Source organism: Vigna unguiculata, chromosome 9 (assembly GCF_037176805.1).
Source record: "Vigna unguiculata cultivar grain cowpea cultivar isolate G323 ecotype 2 chromosome 9, ASM3717680v1, whole genome shotgun sequence".
NCBI lineage: Eukaryota > Viridiplantae > Streptophyta > Magnoliopsida > Fabales > Fabaceae > Vigna > Vigna unguiculata.
The window spans coordinates 30,315,776-30,335,857 of NC_140800.1; the positions used below are offsets into that span (position 1 = coordinate 30,315,776).

The following is a 20,082-nucleotide window of genomic DNA, read 5'->3' on the forward strand; positions in this document are numbered from 1 at the left end:
CATGATAAATATTAGCTTCCCTTACCTGAGATACTATACAGATAGTTCACAGAGAGTCCAAATACACCTCACAACCCGACAGAGTCCCCAATTCTCCTATGTTTGAGAAATTGATCGGACAGAAACGTAGAGCGTGTCGTAGGGATTCCCCTAGCGGTCTCTGATCGTTGAACAGATGATTACAGGAGTCAGAAATTTAGAGAGAAGGCAGAGAGGATTTTAGAAACAGTTTTTAGAGAGATAAAATGTTTATAACTAATGAAACTCGTTTATTAGATTTCTATTTATATTTAAGATTTTTAATAATAAAATAATCAAGTTCCATTATTTTAAACACTTACTCATTCTAAACTACTATTTTCTAGGTCCTCACAAGGTAAGTCTCTTAAAAAAAAAATAAGGAAAGTATATTTAATATTATGTATGTATTAAGATTTGGTAATAGTAATTGATAATTTAAGTAAATTGCATGAACTGGATACAGTGGTTTATGGAGTGAAAAAGTTGCAGTAGGGCATGATAACCGCCATTCCAATAGTAGTGAAGGTAGTTTCAAATGTTTGGTAGTTACGTTTCTCGCTTTGCTGTGTATCATTCATCTTTCTAAAAATTTTACTTCTCCTTAATAGAAACGCATCACATCAAGCTGTGATATTTGTTAGTGTAATGACATTATTCGCTTGATAGCAGGATTCCAGTGTACCCTAGGTTGTATAAAAGAGAAGAGAGAAAGGGGACTTTCTTAATTCAAAAATATCTTCCTATATAAATTTCCTCCTCTCTCATATTCATTTTGTGTTGCTTCCGTAAAACTTGTTCTTCCAATCATTTCCCTTTCTCCCTCTGCCACGTGTCATCTCCTTCTTCCTCTCTCTCTTTTTCCTTTCTCCTTTTCCTATATCACCACCATCCCGCTTCAGCTTCATCGGAAACCTCCTTTCTCCTCTCTTACCAGGTTTTCGTCACCACTGCACTTCAATTTCTTCTCATTTTATACGTTTTATTTTATTTTATTTTTTTATGATGAATCGGTTAATTTTGTTCACGTGATATTGTAGCAGAGGAGAAAGAGCTAAGTAAAGTAGGGAGCGTCGCGGTGGTGGACAACGATGCCCGGTCTGGATGGGGCACCGTACACGCTGACGCGGCGCCCGTCAAGGAGTGGCGCCACGACGTTCTCCACAGAGGTTTTCGACAATGAGGTTGTTCCGTCTGCTCTCGCTTCCATTTCTCCGATTCTCCGAGTCGCCAATGAGATCGAAAGCGAACGCCCTAGGGTTGCTTATCTATGTATGTTGTCGTCAATGTTCAGCAGTATTTGACACGGTTTTGCCTGAAAGACTTGCGCAGCAATTCATACATCGATAATTTTTTTATCTCCTTCATAATTTATTACATCTAATGTGTATTGTTTTATTTAGTAGCAAATTTGTTGTAGTGAAATCTTATAGAAAGTTGTCTGAATCGCTGAAATTGGTTTGTTGTTTGTTGTTTGTTGTAAGGTCGGTTCTATGCTTTCGAGAAGGCGCACCGGTTGGATCAGAGCTCCAGCGGACGTGGTGTGAGGCAGTTTAAGACGCTGCTGTTGCAGCGATTGGAAAGGGTACGTAACTAACTCTTTTCCCTCGCATGTCTCCAACTATCATGTCAGAAAATATATGGCGTCATTTTTAAAACAGAATATTGAAGAAACAGTATGACTTTTTTCTGAAGCAATAATAGTAATACTTAAAAAAAAATAAGAAATTATATCCTAAGGATTTTCCACAACTTATATTTTAAAGCGCATGCCTCCATTACAGTATAAATTATTACAAATAATAAATTTATCATAATAAGTACTTTATCTGTAATAAACTTATTAAAGTCTTTCTTTATTATTCTGAATTTCTCATCGTATTACAATAAAATATAACACGCTTGAATATCTATCAACCTCTCTCTCTCTCTCTCTCTCTCTCTATATATATATATATATATATATATATATATATATATATATATATACCAAACTAAATCCCAACGCTTATTTAGGTTTTTCAGCAAAGCATTTGTTTAGAAAAAAATCTCCATACAAAATTTTAGAAGGAAAAAGAAAACAAATAAATTTTCTATAAACTAAAATTATTTTATGCAAATTAAAGAATGAAAGTTTAAAAAAGTAAACAAGAAAACTTTTATAAACTAACTTATGTATACTCTAATTTAATTAAATTATAAATAAACATATTTCATTATTGTTCTTATTTTTCTATCTTAAAAATCATTGATATCCCAAATATATATTTTTCACTTATCTCACACAATTTAAGAGATTAACTTATAACAAACCAAAGAGTTATAGAAACAATAGTTTTACTTTTACAAATCATATATAGTTTGTTAGAATAAAGTTATTGTTTAACAACTTTTATTGTCAGAAAAATATTGTGAAATTACTTATATAGATATAATTATTTGTCTAAAAAAATGGCTTATATATAATAACATACTTTGAGCGAGAAAAATTAATATTTTAAGTATTAATCTTGAGTTATAAGATATACTAAATTAGGTTATACACTTAATTTAAAGCCCTGCGTATTGAAGTAATTCTAATAGAATGCTTACATCTATATCTGTGATTGTAAGACTTACAAAATTAAGATAAGTAGTTTACTTGAGTAACCATATGTATGTATTGTAGATGTTCTAGGTTATTTAAACTGTCAACTTATAAAATCAATTTAAGTATTATTTTTAAAGTATTTATTATGAAATATAATTGGTTTATCTCATACTTAACCTGTTACAGTAAATTTTTATATTACTAGTATACTTAGATTAAAATTAATAGTAATAGCTAAAAAAAATTGATGTCAAATATACATGCATGTCATGCTACCAAAATTGACTTGTCTCTCTTAATTGCTTATTTCAAAGTTTAATTCTTGTATTTTAGTGATGTCCACATTATTGCAGTTACTAAAACAAGAATATATTCATGTGTATAAATAATTATTACTTATTTCTTTTTAACATAAATCTGTTATTATTATTATTATTATTATTATTATTATTATTATTATTATTATTATTATTATTATTATTATTATTATTATTATTATTATTATTATTATTATTATTATTATTATTATTCTTATTCTTATTCTTAGTTAGTTTCTCATTTAACGTGGAAGTTTGTGACTATTTTTCATACTTTTAAATGAGTTGGGATAAAATCAAAGTCATTATTATTTATCATTATCATTATTCTTTTATATGATAAATAAATAAATATGTTTTAAAATTAAATTAGAAGTATAGATAAATAAGAAGTAGAAAAAGAAATATGAAACTCTGGAGGTGAACTAAGCACCGCATAACTAATAATAATAATAATATTATTATTATTATTATTATTATTATTTTCTACTCGAGCTTCTCTCACATGATTTCTTGACTCTAGGACAATGCACACAGTCTTGCCCTTCGAGTTAAGAAGACAGATGCAAGGGAAATCCAGGCTTATTATCAGCAATACTATGAGCATTATGTCAGAGCTCTTGACCAAGGAGAACGAGCAGACAGGTATACTACACGCTCTTTAAGCTTTATGTCTCGTTAAGATAAGGACATCGCCTCCATACTTAACATTCCTCTGTATCTCTCCGTTTTTTATTTTCATCATTAGAGCACAGCTCGGGAAAGCTTACCAGACCGCTGGGGTGCTTTTTGAAGTTCTTTGTGCAGTTAACAAGACCGAGAAGGTCGAAGAAGTAGCTCCTGAGGTCTGTCTTGATTAATGCATAGTATATTTTCATTTTCATCTTGTGACAGAAGTAGCTTGCCGTATAAGTTTTATTGGAAGGGTGTAAATGACAGGAGTAATTTTTATGCATTCAGATCATTGCTGCTGCTAGAGATGTCCAGGAAAAGACGGAGATATATGCACCTTTCAACATTCTTCCGTTGGACTCAGCAGGGGCTTCTCAGCCTATCATGCAGCTTGAAGAGGTATCCCTTCTGCCGCGATGATGTTTAGAGTTTGTATTATGTTTAGCTTTACTGAATTCTGTGGTTATCTTTATGCGTTTTAGATTAAGGCAGCTGTTTCGGCATTCTGGAATACTCATGGCCTGAATTGGCCAACTTCATTTGAGCAACAAAGGCAGATAAATGGTGATTTGGATCTGCTTGATTGGCTTAGAGCAATGTTTGGGTTCCAGGTATGTTATGACTTGATTCTTCTTTTTTATAGCCCCGAATTTGTTAATCTTTTTGGTTTATTTTGGTTCAGAGGGACAATGTCAGGAACCAGAGAGAGCATTTAATTCTACTTCTTGCTAATGCTCACATAAGGCTAAACCCCAAACCTGATCCCCTTAGCAAGGTATGTAACTATATATTGCATCTTCTTGTACTTAGCCAATCATTTATAGGTTTAATAGAGATAAACCAGAAATAAAGAGAACTCCTATCAAAATTTCATTTAGTTATAGGGTAGCCAGCTTTGCTCTTGAGCCTTAGCTAAATTTCACTGTATTTTTTTATTTTCTTAAACAACTGCAGCTTGATGATCGCGCCATTGATGCAGTGATGAATAAACTGTTTAAGAATTACAGAATGTGGTGCAAATTTTTGGGACGAAGACATAGCTTACGGTAAGATATAACAATTTCTCCTTTACCAAACAATTTCCTACCTTTTCCTATCATATTCTTAATATGATAGGACTGAAAATATTAATGCTAAAGTGGCTATGGTATTCTTTCATGCAGATACCCTCAAGGTCGTCAAGAGATACAACAAAGAAAGTTACTTTATATGGGCTTGTATCTTCTCATATGGGGTGAAGCATCCAATGTTCGCTTCATGCCAGAGTGTCTTTGCTACATATTTCATAATGTGGGTACATATTTTTCAAGTGTTACAATATCTTTTGCCAGAATGTGTTTGCTGTGAACTGTAACGTTTTTATTTTATTTGTTAGTTATTTTTCTGCACGTACTAATAATAGTCAACTATAACTTTAGATGGCGTATGAACTTCATGGTTTATTGGCTGGAAATGTAAGCATTGTTACTGGTGAAAACATCAAACCTTCCTATGGTGGTGGTGATGAGGCATTCTTGCGCAAGGTTATAACTCCTATATACCGAGTAATAGAAAAGGTATGGTTTTTCTGATATTGGATCGTCAACTTATTTGAGGTACTTTTTCTTCTCGGTGATAAGTTACTATCATGCTAATCAATACAGGAAGCCAAGAAGAGCAAACATGGAGCAGCTCCTCACTCAGCCTGGTGCAACTATGATGATCTAAATGAATATTTCTGGTTCGTTTGCCTTTTGGATTTTATTTAATATTGAAACTGACTTCCTTTCGCATCTTTCATCTTTCAGTTATTGCCTTTGTTGTTTTAACTTGGGCTGCATTTCGTTTCAGGTCACCAGATTGCTTTTCTCTGGGATGGCCAATGCGTGATGATGGTGAATTTTTTAGATCAACATTTAATATGACACAGGTATTCATTCTCTTAGGAGTCACTTGCCTGAATGCAAGATATTTATTTAGTCTAATACTTAAATGAATTTTATATCAGGGAAGAAAGGGTGTTCAAAAAACATCTGGAAGAACTGGCAAAACAAATTTTGTTGAGACCCGATCATTCTGGAACATCTTCCGAAGCTTTGATCGTCTTTGGACCTTCTATCTGCTAGTTTTGCAGGTATTTGTTTTGAACAGAAGAAGGGATTATGTCATCATGTCCTTGATTGTTGGTCTGAAAATATCATAACATTCTTATTACAGATGATGTTCATTATTGCCTGGGAAGGGATTTCATTGTTGGATATCTTTCAGAAAGAGGTCTTATATAAGCTCTCTAGCATATTCATCACAGCAGCCATTCTGCGCTTGCTTCAAAGTATGATACATTAACCAGAACCACTAGTTTCAGTAGTTTTTTTTTTTTTTTGCTGGTTTTTGTTTAAGCTAGTAGTTGAAGAAGTGACATCGCATTTGTTCATTTTTATTTTGATTTAGGTATCTTGGACCTGGCTTTGAACTTTCCAGGCTATCATCGTTGGAGATTCACTGATGTCCTACGAAGTTGTCTCAAAGTCGTTGTTAGCCTTTTTTGGGTTATTGCTCTTCCACTCTTCTATGTGCATTCCTTCGAGGATGCCCCTAACTTTATGAAGGATATGCTTTCCTTTCTTGATAGTATAAAGGGGATTCCACCATTTTATATGTTTGCAGTTGCAGTTTATCTGCTTCCAAATTTACTAGCAGCTGTTCTCTTTCTTTTCCCAATGCTTAGGCGTTGGATTGAAAACTCAGACTGGCACATAGTTAGATTTCTCTTATGGTGGTCACAGGTACTTTTGTCTTCGGATTTGATATTCACTTCGGATTTAACTAATTCTCTTCATTATAAATTGAAATTATTCTAGTGGTGTAATACTTGTTTCAATGCACTTAATTGTTTCAATGTACTTTATTGTTTCAATGTTGAAATTAATGCATATACCCACCTTATTATAGAAATCAGTTGGAAGCAATTTTTTTGAATCATTGACTAAATTTCTAACTTAAATTGATAATCATCATGCAGCCAAGAATATATGTGGGAAGAGGAATGCATGAGAGTCAATTTGCTCTTCTAAAGTGAGTTTTGAAGAATACTATGTTATCCAAGTTACTTAAGGTTTGTGCTCCTGTAATTTGTTCGAAATTGTTTCATCATCTATTTCTTTTAAAATTTCAGATACACTATTTTTTGGGTGATTCTTTTGGCTGCTAAATTTTCATTCAGCTTTTTTGTAGAGGTAATTATTACAACGGTTGTAGTTGTTATTTTTTTATTTATGTCTTGTGAATTTGTTGAGCCTCTTTATAACTGTTCTTTCTTCAGATCAAACCTCTGGTTCAGCCAACTAAGGACATAATGAGTATTCGGCATGTTGATTATGCTTGGCATGAATTCTTCCCTGAAGGTAGTTTTCTTCACATTTCTTATGAGTCCATAGCAACTTCCTGTTAATTTTATTGATCTAGTATTTCTGGTCTACGCAGCTCAAAATAACTATGGTGCAGTTATTGCACTATGGGCCCCTGTACTTATGGTGCGTATGCTATATTTCGTGGTTATACTCACGTATATCCATTTTTCGTTTGTTCGGGATAAATTTTTCAGTGTAAACATCTCAGGTTACATTTTAAATGCAGGTTTATTTCATGGACACTCAAATTTGGTATTCCATCTTTTCAACTATTTGCGGTGGTGTTATTGGAGCCTTCGATCGTCTAGGAGAGGTTACTGTCAATATTTCATATTTATATATCCGTGGAGAAGTTGCCAATTAGCTATTTTATTGACTTTCTTTACTTTTGAAAACATGTATGCATAAAAAAAAACTTTATGAAATCTTGAAGTTTCCAGAGAGTAAATACACTTGAACTCCCTTTTCATTTTCCGGAAGAACTTGACAATGGAAAAGTCACGGAATAAAATACATATAATACTTCAAATTACAATGTTTTACCGACCAGTTAATGCTGTTATCAATTTGCTTACACAGATACGCACTCTGACCATGCTGAGATCGCGGTTCCAGTCATTACCTGGTGCATTCAACGCATACTTGGTTCCTACTGACAAGAAGCAGAAGAAGAAATTTTCTTTATCGAAGCGATTTGACGAGGTTTCTATCACATTTTTACTTTTCTGCTAACTACAGTAAACTAAATATAACTATTTATCTCCATTTATGTTTCCGTGTTTGTATAGATTTCTGCAAGCAGAACGAGTGAAGCAGCTAAATTTGCTCAGTTATGGAATGAAGTTATCTGTAGTTTCCGTGAGGAAGATATCATAAGTGATAGGAAAGGCCATGGAACAAAACTCTTTAATTACCTTTATTTGTCCTGAATCCTATCTTCTATTCTTTCTACTTATTTTGATTTGTGACTCATCACCTACTAAGGACTAAACTATGATTGTATCACTCCAGGGAGATGGATCTTTTGATGGTTCCATACTCATCAGATCCAAGCTTGAAAACAATTCAGTGGCCACCTTTTCTGCTTGCAAGCAAGGTCTGTGTAATTCAAGTTTTAATATGCTTGTGTTAGTTACCAGTTAATTTAATTGGCTCACTGTCTACATTTGCAGATTCCTATAGCACTGGACATGGCAGCTCAATTTCGAGGAAAGGACTCCGATCTTTGGAAACGCATATGTGCAGATGAATATATGAAGTGTGCTGTAATTGAATGCTATGAATCATTTAAAAACATCCTGCATGCTTTGATTGTAGGAGAAGCTGAAACGAGGTAGCTTTTAGTATCTGTCCCTATAGATGTTTGTCCATTTTCGTTTACAGTTCATACAAGAAGCATTATCAATTTAAGATTATAAATGATCCGACCATTTTTTTTTTTTGTGTAGCATTCTATCCAGCTTTCTTTTTCCAAGTTTTTTTGCATGAAGACTATAAATTTGGCTCTTACTGTTTCTAATTCACGAAAGCAATTAGTCTTGTTTGACGTGCATATACTTTTCATTTATTTATCTATTTGTATTTTAACTGTCTGTCTGGGTAATTGATTCGAGATAAATTAAGGAACATATGGTTCAGTCCATTAAAATGTATGTCATTATCAATACGCTTAATTCTTTGTGATGGAACAGGACAATCTCTGTCATCATTAAGGAAGTTGAAAACAGCATCTTTAAGAATACACTTCTGACAAATTTCCGAATGGGGTTTCTGCCTTCCCTTTGTAAGAAGTTTGTGGAGCTTGTGGAAATCTTGGTGAGTTGTATAAAGAAAACTAATCATACAAAACCTTTGTTGTCTTAAAGGGTTTCTTATAACTATCTTGCTTGTATGCTTACTTATCGTTTTCTGATTACAGAAAGATGCAGATGAATCCAAGCAAGGTGCAGTGGTGGTCTTATTGCAAGATATGTTAGAAGTTTTTACACGTGATATGGTGGTAAATGAGAACAGGTTGGTTAACTTGACTGCACTGAATTTGGAATATAATAATTCGCATGTTTCGTCCATTAATAACAATAATGTGTGTTTTTCATATTGTGTTGTTCATCAGTGAATTAGCAGAACTTTACCATAGTAGTAAGGATACTGGAAGGCAACTTTTTGCTGGTACAGATTCAAAACCAGCTGTATTATTCCCTCCTGTAGTTACAGCACAATGGGACGAACAGGTAATAATGTATTATTATTATCATTATTATATTACTATTATCGTTTACAGTTTCCGTTATTATTAACTTCTCAGATACTTCTGTGACTTCCGAATAATTTTGGATTTTCAGATTAGACGTCTTTATTTACTTTTGACGGTGAAGGAATCTGCCATTGAGGTTCCAACAAACCTTGAAGCACGCAGAAGGATTGCATTCTTTACCAATTCATTGTTCATGGATATGCCACGTGCTCCACGAGTTCGAAAAATGCTATCCTTCAGGTTAGTTGAAGACTGGATTTGGTGAAATGCTTGAGTGCAGAACCACTCAGCAGCGTGAGTATTTTAATAATTTTAAAATGAGTTGCATTTAAGAGCAATAAAAAAATAAATGTAACTCCCTAGGAAAATAATAAGTCACTATCGGTCTATTCATCTATCTAGACATTAGTTCCCTTGAAATAGAATCCATTTCCAATAAGGTCTGATGCTTTGTTTTTGTACAGAACTTGTGGCCATTATGATGTATGCAAATGTCATGTGATGTATAATAAATTGCAGGAAGATCATCCTTTCTGCTAACTTTCATATTGAATATTTAAATCCTTCCAGTGTTTAGAGAATTTGTGATCATCAGGGTTAATCTCGTAATTCTTATTACACAAATTATCTTTTCATGCTTTATTGTATATTTTACTTGTAAAGCATTTTGGGATGCATTGGTGTTGAATCGGATGTGTTCTGAAGTTGTTTTGAGCTTATAAATAACATTTTGCTTTTTGTTTGCAGTGTCTTAACTCCATACTACAGTGAAGAGACTGTCTACTCAAAGAATGATCTTGAGGTGGAAAATGAAGATGGCGTGTCAATCATATATTACCTGCAAAAGATCTACCCTGGTGTGTAACAACTATCACTATATATCTTGACTGTAATTTGCTAGTAGCAAAAGGACTGGCTAAATTGTAGTTATCTTACCAGATGAGTGGAACAACTTCATGGAACGTCTTGGTTGTAAGAAAGATAGTGAGATATGGGAGAAAGATGAACACATACTACAGCTACGTCACTGGGCCTCGTTACGAGGACAAACTCTTAGCAGGACAGGTGACAGTGACTTCTACCCTCTCCATCATCCCCACAAACAGGATTTGGTGATTAAAATTTTCCCTCTTGTACGTGTTCATTAATGCAGTTAGGGGAATGATGTACTACCGGCGGGCTATTAAGCTTCAGGCTTTTCTTGATATGGCAAATGAAAAGGGTAAATGTGATTTTCTTCTATTCTAAGCTATTTAGCTTAGTCTATTTGCTTGCTACTGTGGCAATGGCAAGCTTGTGTTCTATAATTTTTTCAAATCCAGGGGCAGGGTTTAACATAACTATCACTTATGAAGTTTATTTCATGGTGATAGACAAAAAAGTAGTTATCTACAAAGAATAGATGATTCTAAGGTTTTATGTTATCTTGTGGGCAGAGATATTTGATGGTTATAAAGCTGTTACTGTCCCGTCCAAGGAAGATAAAAGGAGCCATAGGTCCTTATATGCCAGTTTAGAGGCCGTTGCAGACATGAAATTTACATACGTCGCTACCTGTCAGAACTATGGGAATCAGAAGCGTAGTGGAGATCGCCGTGCGACAGACATTTTGAATTTGATGGTTAAGTATGTTCTCCAATTCATGAATTGAACTTAGTTCAAATGAAATTTATGTTTGCCTTTGGCTTCTGAAGTCCGCCTGATTTAAGAATATAATATCGGGTTCTTCATTTGTAGCAATCCCTCACTTCGTGTGGCTTACATTGATGAAGTTGAAGAACGAGAGGGAGGGAGAGTTCAGAAAGTTTATTACTCTGTACTAATCAAAGCTGTGGACAATCTTGACCAAGTAAATGCATAACGATTCAGGATGTAATTTAATTAATTTGTGATTAACATAGAAATGATGGTTTTATTATTTTTTCTGAAGGAAATATTTCGAATTAAACTACCGGGTCCAGCAAAGATAGGGGAAGGGAAGCCTGAAAATCAAAATCATGCCATCATTTTTACAAGAGGCGAAGCTCTTCAGACTATTGACATGAACCAGGTAAAAATTATAAACATTTTGTAAGTGAAAAACGTGTAAACTTTGACCTGTTGATTCGGTGCAATTTTCTTAGGATAATTACTTGGAAGAAGCTTTAAAAATGCGCAACCTTTTGGAAGAGTTTAATGAAGATCATGGGGTGCGGCGGCCTACAATATTAGGTGTACGTGAACACATCTTTACTGGCAGGTCAGAAGAATTTTATTCACATACAGTGAGCATTCTGTCATGTTAAGTTACCATATTGCTTAATTTTATCACTTGCTACAGTGTCTCTTCCTTGGCCTGGTTTATGTCAAATCAAGAAACCAGCTTTGTCACAATTGGTCAAAGAGTTCTTGCAAGACCACTGAAGTAAGTTTCTCTCTAGTGATTTAATGACATCGTTGAGTAGTAAGTACCTGTTTAACTTCTAGAATAAATCAGTAACCTCCCGCAGAACAATTGGCTAATACATTATCTCACCTAGTTAAAGCAGTGATTTTATTTTCTGCTGACCTAAAAAAAAGAAAAAACAGTGATTTTATTTTGAAGGGAAATACATGTAATATAAATGTTTGCTTAGTTAAGTATTATTCAAATGATACTTTTACGAGTTTTGCTTATTTCTTCCTTCTCCCCTCTATTTTTCTCTTGTTTGAGTGTCATAGCCCCACGTTTCAATTTTCGGAGACAATAATTAGTGAACTCTCAAATTTCACTTTGGCATCTTTTCTGCTATTGTTGCAAGACAATTATTAGAATGAATACGGAGGATAATTTTGTGGCTTATACTAGATTTCTTCAATTCTAGGGTGCGATTCCACTACGGTCACCCAGATGTTTTTGATAGAATTTTCCACATAACTCGAGGAGGATTTAGCAAGGCTTCATGTGGCATCAATTTGAGCGAGGATATTTTTGCTGGTACCATTCTTGAAACATCTTTCTTTGTACTGACATTTGATATTTCCTTTTCGGCATCATATATTGTTTTTGGTACATTGTATCATGTGCTTTTTTGGTACGCTGCATCATATGCTTTTGCCTATGCAGGATTCAACTCCATACTAAGACGCGGAAATGTCACTCATCATGAATACATCCAATGCGGAAAGGGTAGAGATGTTGGGCTCAATCAAATCTCACTTTTTGAAGCAAAAGTGGCTTGTGGTAACGGAGAACAGACACTAAGCAGAGATATCTACAGACTGGGACATCGTTTTGACTTTTTCCGAATGCTATCATGCTATTTCACAACCATTGGATTTTATATAAGTTCAATGGTAATGGCTTATGCATTTAGGATATTACAAAAACAGTACTTGGTTTTGACATTAAAATTAAACTAACACTAACTGTGTATTTAAAAACAAATCAATCCTAATATGATCAATGTATGTGGAAATTAATCTCTTATCACACGAACACTAAATCATGAAAACCTGACTGAGTATTGTTACAGTGAGAACTGACAAGTCGATATTTAAGGGAAGCTATTTAATTTGTCTTAGCTATATATCTATTTAAATGTCTTTGTTTTTCCTTTTCTTGATTTGCAATTCTGCATATGGCAGTAAATCTTTCTTTTTTTTATTCGTAGATTGTGGTCCTCACATGTTATGCATTCCTATATGGTAAACTATACCTGTCTTTGAGTGGATTTGAGGCTGCAATAGTAAAGTTGGCTAAGAGAAAGGGAAATGAACCGCTAAAGGCAGCATTAGCTTCCCAGTCCCTTGTTCAAATAGGAGTCGTAATGACTTTGCCCATGTTCATGGAAATTGGACTAGAGAGAGGGTTCAGAACTGCTATAGGGGATCTCATAATAATGCAGTTGCAGCTAGCACCTGTTTTCTTCACTTTCTCCCTAGGGACAAAGCTGCACTATTTTGGGCGCACTCTTCTGCATGGAGGGGCAAAGTATAGAGCAACTGGCCGTGGTTTTGTTGTTCGCCATGAGAAATTTGCTGAAAATTACAGGATGTACTCTAGAAGTCACTTTGTTAAAGGGATTGAGCTCGCAATTTTGCTCATATGTTATTGGATTTATGGATCAGCCGCACCAGATTCAACAGCATATGGCCTTCTGTCGTGGTCAATGTGGTTTTTGGTCTGCTCATTCTTGTTTTCACCTTTCCTTTTCAATCCATCAGGGTTTGAATGGCAGAAGATAGTTGAGGACTGGGATGATTGGCAGAAGTGGATAAGTATTCGAGGTGGTATTGGTGTTCCTTCAAACAAGAGTTGGGAATCATGGTGGAATGAAGAACAGGAACATCTGCAGAACACTGGGTGTCTGGGGCGGATATGTGAGATTATTCTTGACCTGCGTTTCTTTGTCTATCAATATGGAATTGTGTATCATCTCAATGTAGCCAGAGGGGACAAGAGCATCTTGGTAATTATGCTTGCTAATTTGATTTCATTTTATGTTTTCATGTCTGGAACCGCACAACAGGGTTTAACTTATTTAGCACCAATGTCTATATTACTAACTCCGGTAATTGAGGGTGAGTGAAGTGTTGTTAACTCGGATGAGACAAAGTAATATTGGGTAACCAACTACCAAAAGCTAGCGAATATCCTTGAGAACCAACGTCTCAGCTACAAATTGACTAATATTCAAGTATTTGGTAGTCACCTCTAAAACTAGCTTTTAAAAGTGAGAATTCAGTACTTAAATACACCACTTAACGTTCTATTCTATGTAGAACTTCAAACTAATCATAATACTCAGATTCTTATCACAATCCCTTTAATATAGGAGAATTTAGCCCTCTTCTAAATACCATGATGACATTACAGATCACTATCTCCTCTCCCCTCTGCCAAGACTATAGAATAAAAATAATAATAGAAATGACTATATATATATATAATGTAAAGAGAGAGAGAGAAGTTTTCTGACTTAATTTTTCTCTTCAGGTTTATGCTTTGTCCTGGATAGTGATGGTAGCTGTCATGATTATCCTTAAGGTTGGTATAATGTGATAAAAAAAGTTCTTTCTGCAAGAACTTTAAAATGATGTTTTTAATTTGTGACAATTGAACTGCAGATTGTGTCCATGGGTAGAAAGCAGTTCAGCGCAGACTTCCAGTTGATGTTTCGTCTTGTCAAATTGTTTCTGTTCATGGGAGCCGTTGTTGTTCTAAGTTTAATGTTTACTCTGCTAAGCCTCACAGTTGGAGACATATTTGCGAGCCTCCTAGCCTTTTTGCCAACAGGATGGGCACTTATTCAGGTTCGTGCTTAGAGGTCTTAAATATTAAATATTATATTACAAGTGATGTATAAAAAGTGTAAAAAAAAAAAGAGTGTAAAATGGGTTGTTTCTGATTGTGCAGATAGCACAAGCATGCAGACCATTGGTGAAGGGAATTGGAATGTGGGGGTCAGTGAAAGCTTTAGCAAGAGGGTACGAATACTTGATGGGAGTGCTTATTTTTGCTCCGGTGGCCATATTGGCATGGTTCCCATTTGTTTCAGAATTCCAAACTAGGCTGCTGTTTAACCAAGCTTTCAGTCGAGGGCTTCAGATCCAGCGCATTCTGGCCGGCGGCAAGAAGGATAAGAAGAACTGAATCAAACCCTTTAGCTCTTTGTTACAGTCGGAGGCACACTAGGATGAATTTCAAGGCTATTTTTTTTTATGGACTGTGTCTATCAAATTCCTAAATCTGGCTCTGCATCTTTGTTAGTGGAAGAATTCTCCGACTTCGTCATAAAATATTTGTATACACTCACAAAGACCAAAACTCACATTAGTGAAGAGCTAGCGGAACAAACTCCAATAAAAAAAGTGACTGGTGCAAACTTAGTGCGACTTGCTTGATATTTGACTCGTTAATTGATCCTCAACATTTAATTATCTATGGATGATGAACAAAAAAAAAAAAATAGAAAAGAAGAGGACGAAAACTCAAAAACAAAATTCAGAGAAAAAAAAAGATGAAGAGACTATTTTTAAATTCTAAAACTTAATATAAATAATTTACTTGTGTATTAGTTTAAAGCACACTAGGCCATTTAAATGCTCTAAAAGCTAAAGCAAATATGAGTTTAATGTGGACGCAAATTAAGTTCATAAGTCTAACTATAAAAATTCAAGTTAATACAAACAAAATCTAATCAGCATGGTTTCTTTTACGAAGTTTTAATAAATCTGTATCACCTTCAAAAAAATAAAAAAAAAACAGTAAAGAATTCAACATAACTCAAATTAACCAAAAATAATATCTAAAAAAAAAAATTATGGCCAGTAACAAAATACGTCTTATCAAATTTACTTACACTTTAATTTTTTCCCTTCCAAACAAAAGCAAAAGATTAAGAAAATGAAATATGAACACTTAAAAATTCAAATAAGAAATGAAAACTAGAAATCAAATTTCTCAAATGGATCCTAAAAGGAGAATGTGGTGAGAAAAAGGAAAAATAAGTCATATATCCAAAGTATTAAAGAATCAAGACAATAAAAACTCTATTTCAAAATATAAATGTAAACAAGAATTACAATTGAATTAAATCATGAATTTCAAACTAGACATGTCAAAGTGAGCCAACCCGGCTCACACGGGTTGGCTCACCACGAGCCGGGTTGAAAATGACTGAACCCAACCCGACTCACTTTCTGGTGAGCCAGAAATTTTGTAACCCGGCTCAACCCACCACGGGTTGGTGGGTTAAGTGGGTTGGTTCACCAACCCACCTAAAAAAATTTTTTTTTTAGTATTCAAATATTTAAATAAATTTTTAAGTAACCCATAAGATGACAATCATAGTAAAATCAAGAACCAATGTTTTGATCATGTTCACCACCAATATATGAAGAATTATTTCCAAGAAAGTATCCATTAGTCTAAAATAGCATGGCTAATATTACAAATTTTCTGTCATGCTATTCAACAAAATATAAATAAAAAAACTATACATTTTTTTCATGCTAATTTAGAAAAAATTGTTTATAAGACGGTTACTTGAGTAATTTTCTATAAAGATTATAGTTAAAGATTAAAGTATCAACATATATATAACTTGACAATCAAATTAATTAAACATTCAAACTATTCAAATATAATTAAGCAACATTCTGGCATTTAAAAATATGAAATTGTGAACAAATATAATAGGATTTAGTAAATAATTATTAAAAAAATAAAAAAAAATAAAAAAAATTGTAAAAAAATGTTGGTGGGTTAAGTGGGCCAACCCACCTTCAACCCGGCTCGAACCCATTTAACCCGTGGGTTAAGTGAGCCGGGTTGAGTTCAACCCACTTTTGAAAAAGTTGAATTTTTCTCAACCCAACCCGGCTCGAACCCGTGGTGAGCCGGGTTGGCTCACGGGTTGAAACTCATTTTGACATCTCTATTTCAAACATGTACCACTCTTCTATGAAGTGTTTAAAATGTTTACACTCAAAGGCACAAAATGAAAAGTAAGCATTACTCTAGGCTTTACAAGTCTTTTTTTTACTCTACTTGAAATACATACAACTAAAGATTCAAAGGACTTTTCATAAGCTTGTAATGTTGTCGAGGTAAAGGAGACTAAAAGAAGGAGCACAAAACTATAAACCAAAGAAGGAAGAGGACCAAAGGGAAATGAGTTAAAATAAGTAGAAAGCTATCTATCATGAAGCTAAAATCCAACATTCATTTTTTTTTCTTTCATCCATTTTTCATTGTTTTTTCATCTCAAACCACATACGTTTCAATTTTTCTCATTTTCTTGTGCCTTTTGTCTTTTTTAATCTACTTCCAATAAACTCACAATGCATCAAAACCTCAATTCATCAAATGAAAAAAAAAGCTCAATGTATTTAGATGAAGTATTTTAATAATTCTAAGAAATTGAAATGTATTGCATTTGAAATTCTTACAATTGAATTCTCATCAATTTCTAAATTACTTGTTTTGGATAGAGTAACTGGAATACCTTATACTTGAGTTTCTTGTTTGGATAAAATAATTGAATTTTTCTTATTAGATAAAATTTCATTTTAACAATATTTATTTTAATATATACAATTTTGAAATTAAATTTAAAAAATATAATAGTCAACTTAAAATATTTAAATTCAGTCAAATTTCGATGGAACTAACTAGATCGACTTCGGCCAAATTTTGGCTGGCGTAAACTCAGTTCAATTTGACAAATTTAGGTAAGGGTGGACATGGCCGAATTCGGCCAAGGTCGATTTGGCCAAATTTGGTTGAATTTTAGTCATGCCAACTTTGCCACATTCGGCCAATTTTACCTAGGGACGACTCGGTGGAATTCAGACAGGTCGACTTAGTCGAATTTCGTCTAGATCTATTTAGCTGAATTTCAATCGGGATCGATTTGGCCAAATTTCGACTAAGGTTGACTTAGCTAAATTTTGGAAAATTTCGACTAGGGTGAATTCGGTCAATTTTTTGTCAAGGCCAACTTGGTCACATTGGACAAAATTTCTGTCGATGTTGACTTAACCAAATTTTTCTGAATTTTGGTTGGGGTCAACTTGGCCAAATTTGGCCGAATTCAAACAAAGTCGTCTCGGCCAAATTTATCTTAGTGTTAACTAGGTCATATTTTGCCAAAATTTCGATCAAGGTCGATTCGATCGAATTCAACCAGGATTGACTCCACCTAATTCGGCCATAAAGGACGACAAAAGCATTAAGAAAAGGGTTAGTAGATAAGGCTTGAAGGTAAATTAGAATCAATGTAACGTAGATCAAGTTGATTATGTAGTTGAAAATTAAAGAAACTCTAAATAATATCCATATGCATGTGAACAAGTAGTATAAAAAAGAATAAAGTCAAGTTCGAGAATACTTACAAACATGAGTGAATCACATAAGAAAAAAAGATACTCAAATCTTACTAATGTATATTTTTACCAAAAATGATACACGAACTAATTATCATGGAAAACTTAATATGCTAAAATGTAAGAAATAGATCTATCATGCTTGAAACTTCTAAGAATGATGAAACTAAGATTGCTTACAAAAGTTTTAAAAATATAGGAATCTAGTGAAAAATATGCTAAAACAATGAAAATCCTAATTGGTAATAACAATGCACTCCCTTGCACTTGAATAAAACATTATCATCAATATGAGAATGTACTACAAAGAGAAAACTAAGCCAACAAAACAACACTAATCAAATAAAAACAAAAATAAAATAAAAAATAAAAGAAGGTAGAATAAAACTAAAAAAAAGTTAGCCATTATCAACTTGGTCGACCTCCATCAAAGATCTTTGCATCAACACCTAGGCCTCACCTATAAGTATGCTCTCTAGAACAACTTCAACAGGTGGTGATTAATCTTGAAAAATTTACCAATATCCTCGTCTTTTATCTCAACTACACCATGAAAAAAAAAACATTAATAAAAAAAGTTTGATCCCATCTAAAAGAAAGCTTACCAACAACCAGCTTTAACTTAGAGTTAAAAAATAACATGTTCTAACTCACAAGGAACTCTTTCCTCAAGATCTTATTATCATGGAATTTTCTCACTTTTTTCTTTATAGATCTTAGAGTTCTCATAGTTCATCACGAAAATCTCATTAAGCTTATGTAATTGAAGCCTCCTCTTTGTACTAGTTTGATCAAGTGTCAAGTTACAACTCTTCATTATCCAATAAGCATGACACCCAAACTCCAATAAAAGGTGGCATGTTTTACAAAAAACTACAAGAAATGGGGACATGCTTAATGGTGTCTGGTAAGCTATTTTGTGAGACCGGTCATCTAATATCTTGCTCCAATCTTTCCTATTAGGGTGAACCAATTTTTGATACATCATCCTAATTTCTTTATTAAGAACATCAACTTGTCCATTAGTTTGGGTTGTAACCTAATACTTTTGGAGCATAGATTTTATAGTCCTGTTGCAAGAATGACTCTCCTGATCACTTATATAAACAACACATAACAACACCCCACACATAAAAAATCTCACAAAAAATAATGTGTTCTTGGGACATCTCATGTCTATCGGTAATAGTCCTTCACGCTCTGAGAATGGTGGTTATATGATACGTATCTCTGAGAATGGTCGGCTAATAGAATCCACCCTCCAATACTCTCTTTGTTGTCTTCTATGGACCAAAGTGACCTCATACATGTGTGGAATGGCAAAAATAAAGAATAGCCTAAAACTCATTGCCAAGAATACAATCACTATAAAATCGCCATAGATGTGGATAATCCCAAACATAACATGTTGCATCACTCGTACATATGAGTCATAGATGAATGAGGAGTTACAACAGATGCAACAAATAATGAACAATATTTGTAAACCAAGGTGCAAAGTGTAAAAAGTACAAAAATAATAAATGACCATTAGGTAAATAATCTCTTATAGGAAATGGATCTATGGTCCCCTTTATCCTGCTCAAATGACTTATCACCTGAATTTTTGCACCACTCCTATCTTTGGTAACCATCTCAAACTCTTGAAGGAGAAGCATTCTTATGATCAAGCAGGGTTTAACTTTAGGCTTTTTCAACAAAAATTTCAATGTTTCATGGTAAAAATAGAGTAGTGTTGAGCCAAAAAAAATAAAAATGAAATTGATCTATTGTAAACACAATAGCTAAAGCTCATTCTCAATGGTGGTATAAATAGCCTAGGTTGTGTAATATGTGCAAGAGGCATAAGCTATAACATGAGGGATTTTACGAACTCTTTGTAATAAAACAACACTAAGTGCATAGTTAGAGACACGCATGAAATGTAAAGGAAGTTCGCAATAAGGTTGCATGATAGGAGAATTGTAAGTCTCTTGTTTAACTCCTCACATG

At 33.8% G+C, this 20,082-nt stretch overlaps 1 protein-coding gene and 1 non-coding gene across 3 annotated transcripts; both read left to right on the plus strand.

Moving 5' to 3' along the window:
- The first annotated feature begins 832 nt into the window (after positions 1-832).
- Positions 833-15,105, plus strand: LOC114162730 (callose synthase 5-like). Of its 2 annotated transcripts, XM_085666461.1 has the most exons (42): positions 833-955; positions 1,062-1,290; positions 1,503-1,603; positions 3,449-3,570; positions 3,674-3,770; positions 3,886-3,996; positions 4,080-4,208; positions 4,280-4,372; positions 4,552-4,643; positions 4,761-4,887; positions 5,016-5,153; positions 5,241-5,317; positions 5,428-5,506; positions 5,585-5,710; positions 5,794-5,908; positions 6,028-6,362; positions 6,599-6,651; positions 6,752-6,812; positions 6,899-6,980; positions 7,060-7,109; positions 7,213-7,299; positions 7,566-7,688; positions 7,775-7,867; positions 7,996-8,082; positions 8,159-8,319; positions 8,678-8,801; positions 8,905-8,999; positions 9,100-9,217; positions 9,329-9,480; positions 9,988-10,097; positions 10,180-10,305; positions 10,394-10,462; positions 10,677-10,866; positions 10,978-11,089; positions 11,171-11,290; positions 11,364-11,479; positions 11,561-11,644; positions 12,084-12,555; positions 12,873-13,670; positions 14,198-14,248; positions 14,329-14,514; positions 14,618-15,105. In XM_085666461.1, exons 2-42 carry the CDS (start codon positions 1,110-1,112, stop codon positions 14,852-14,854), a joined length of 5,880 nt encoding a protein of 1,959 aa, XP_085522587.1. In that variant the 5' UTR covers positions 833-955; positions 1,062-1,109; the 3' UTR covers positions 14,855-15,105. The 2 variants fall into 2 exon arrangements, with proteins under 2 accessions (XP_085522587.1, XP_085522588.1); XM_085666462.1 differs by lacking the exons at positions 833-955; positions 1,062-1,290; positions 1,503-1,603; ... (8 more) ...; positions 5,241-5,317; positions 5,428-5,506 and having other exon boundaries at positions 5,567-5,710; positions 12,084-12,196; positions 12,326-12,555.
- Positions 10,391-10,469, plus strand: LOC114164926 (small nucleolar RNA J33). Its single transcript, XR_003599661.1, has one exon. It is a non-coding gene; the product is annotated as a small nucleolar RNA J33 (small nucleolar RNA).
- Positions 15,106-20,082: the final 4,977 nt, after the last annotated feature.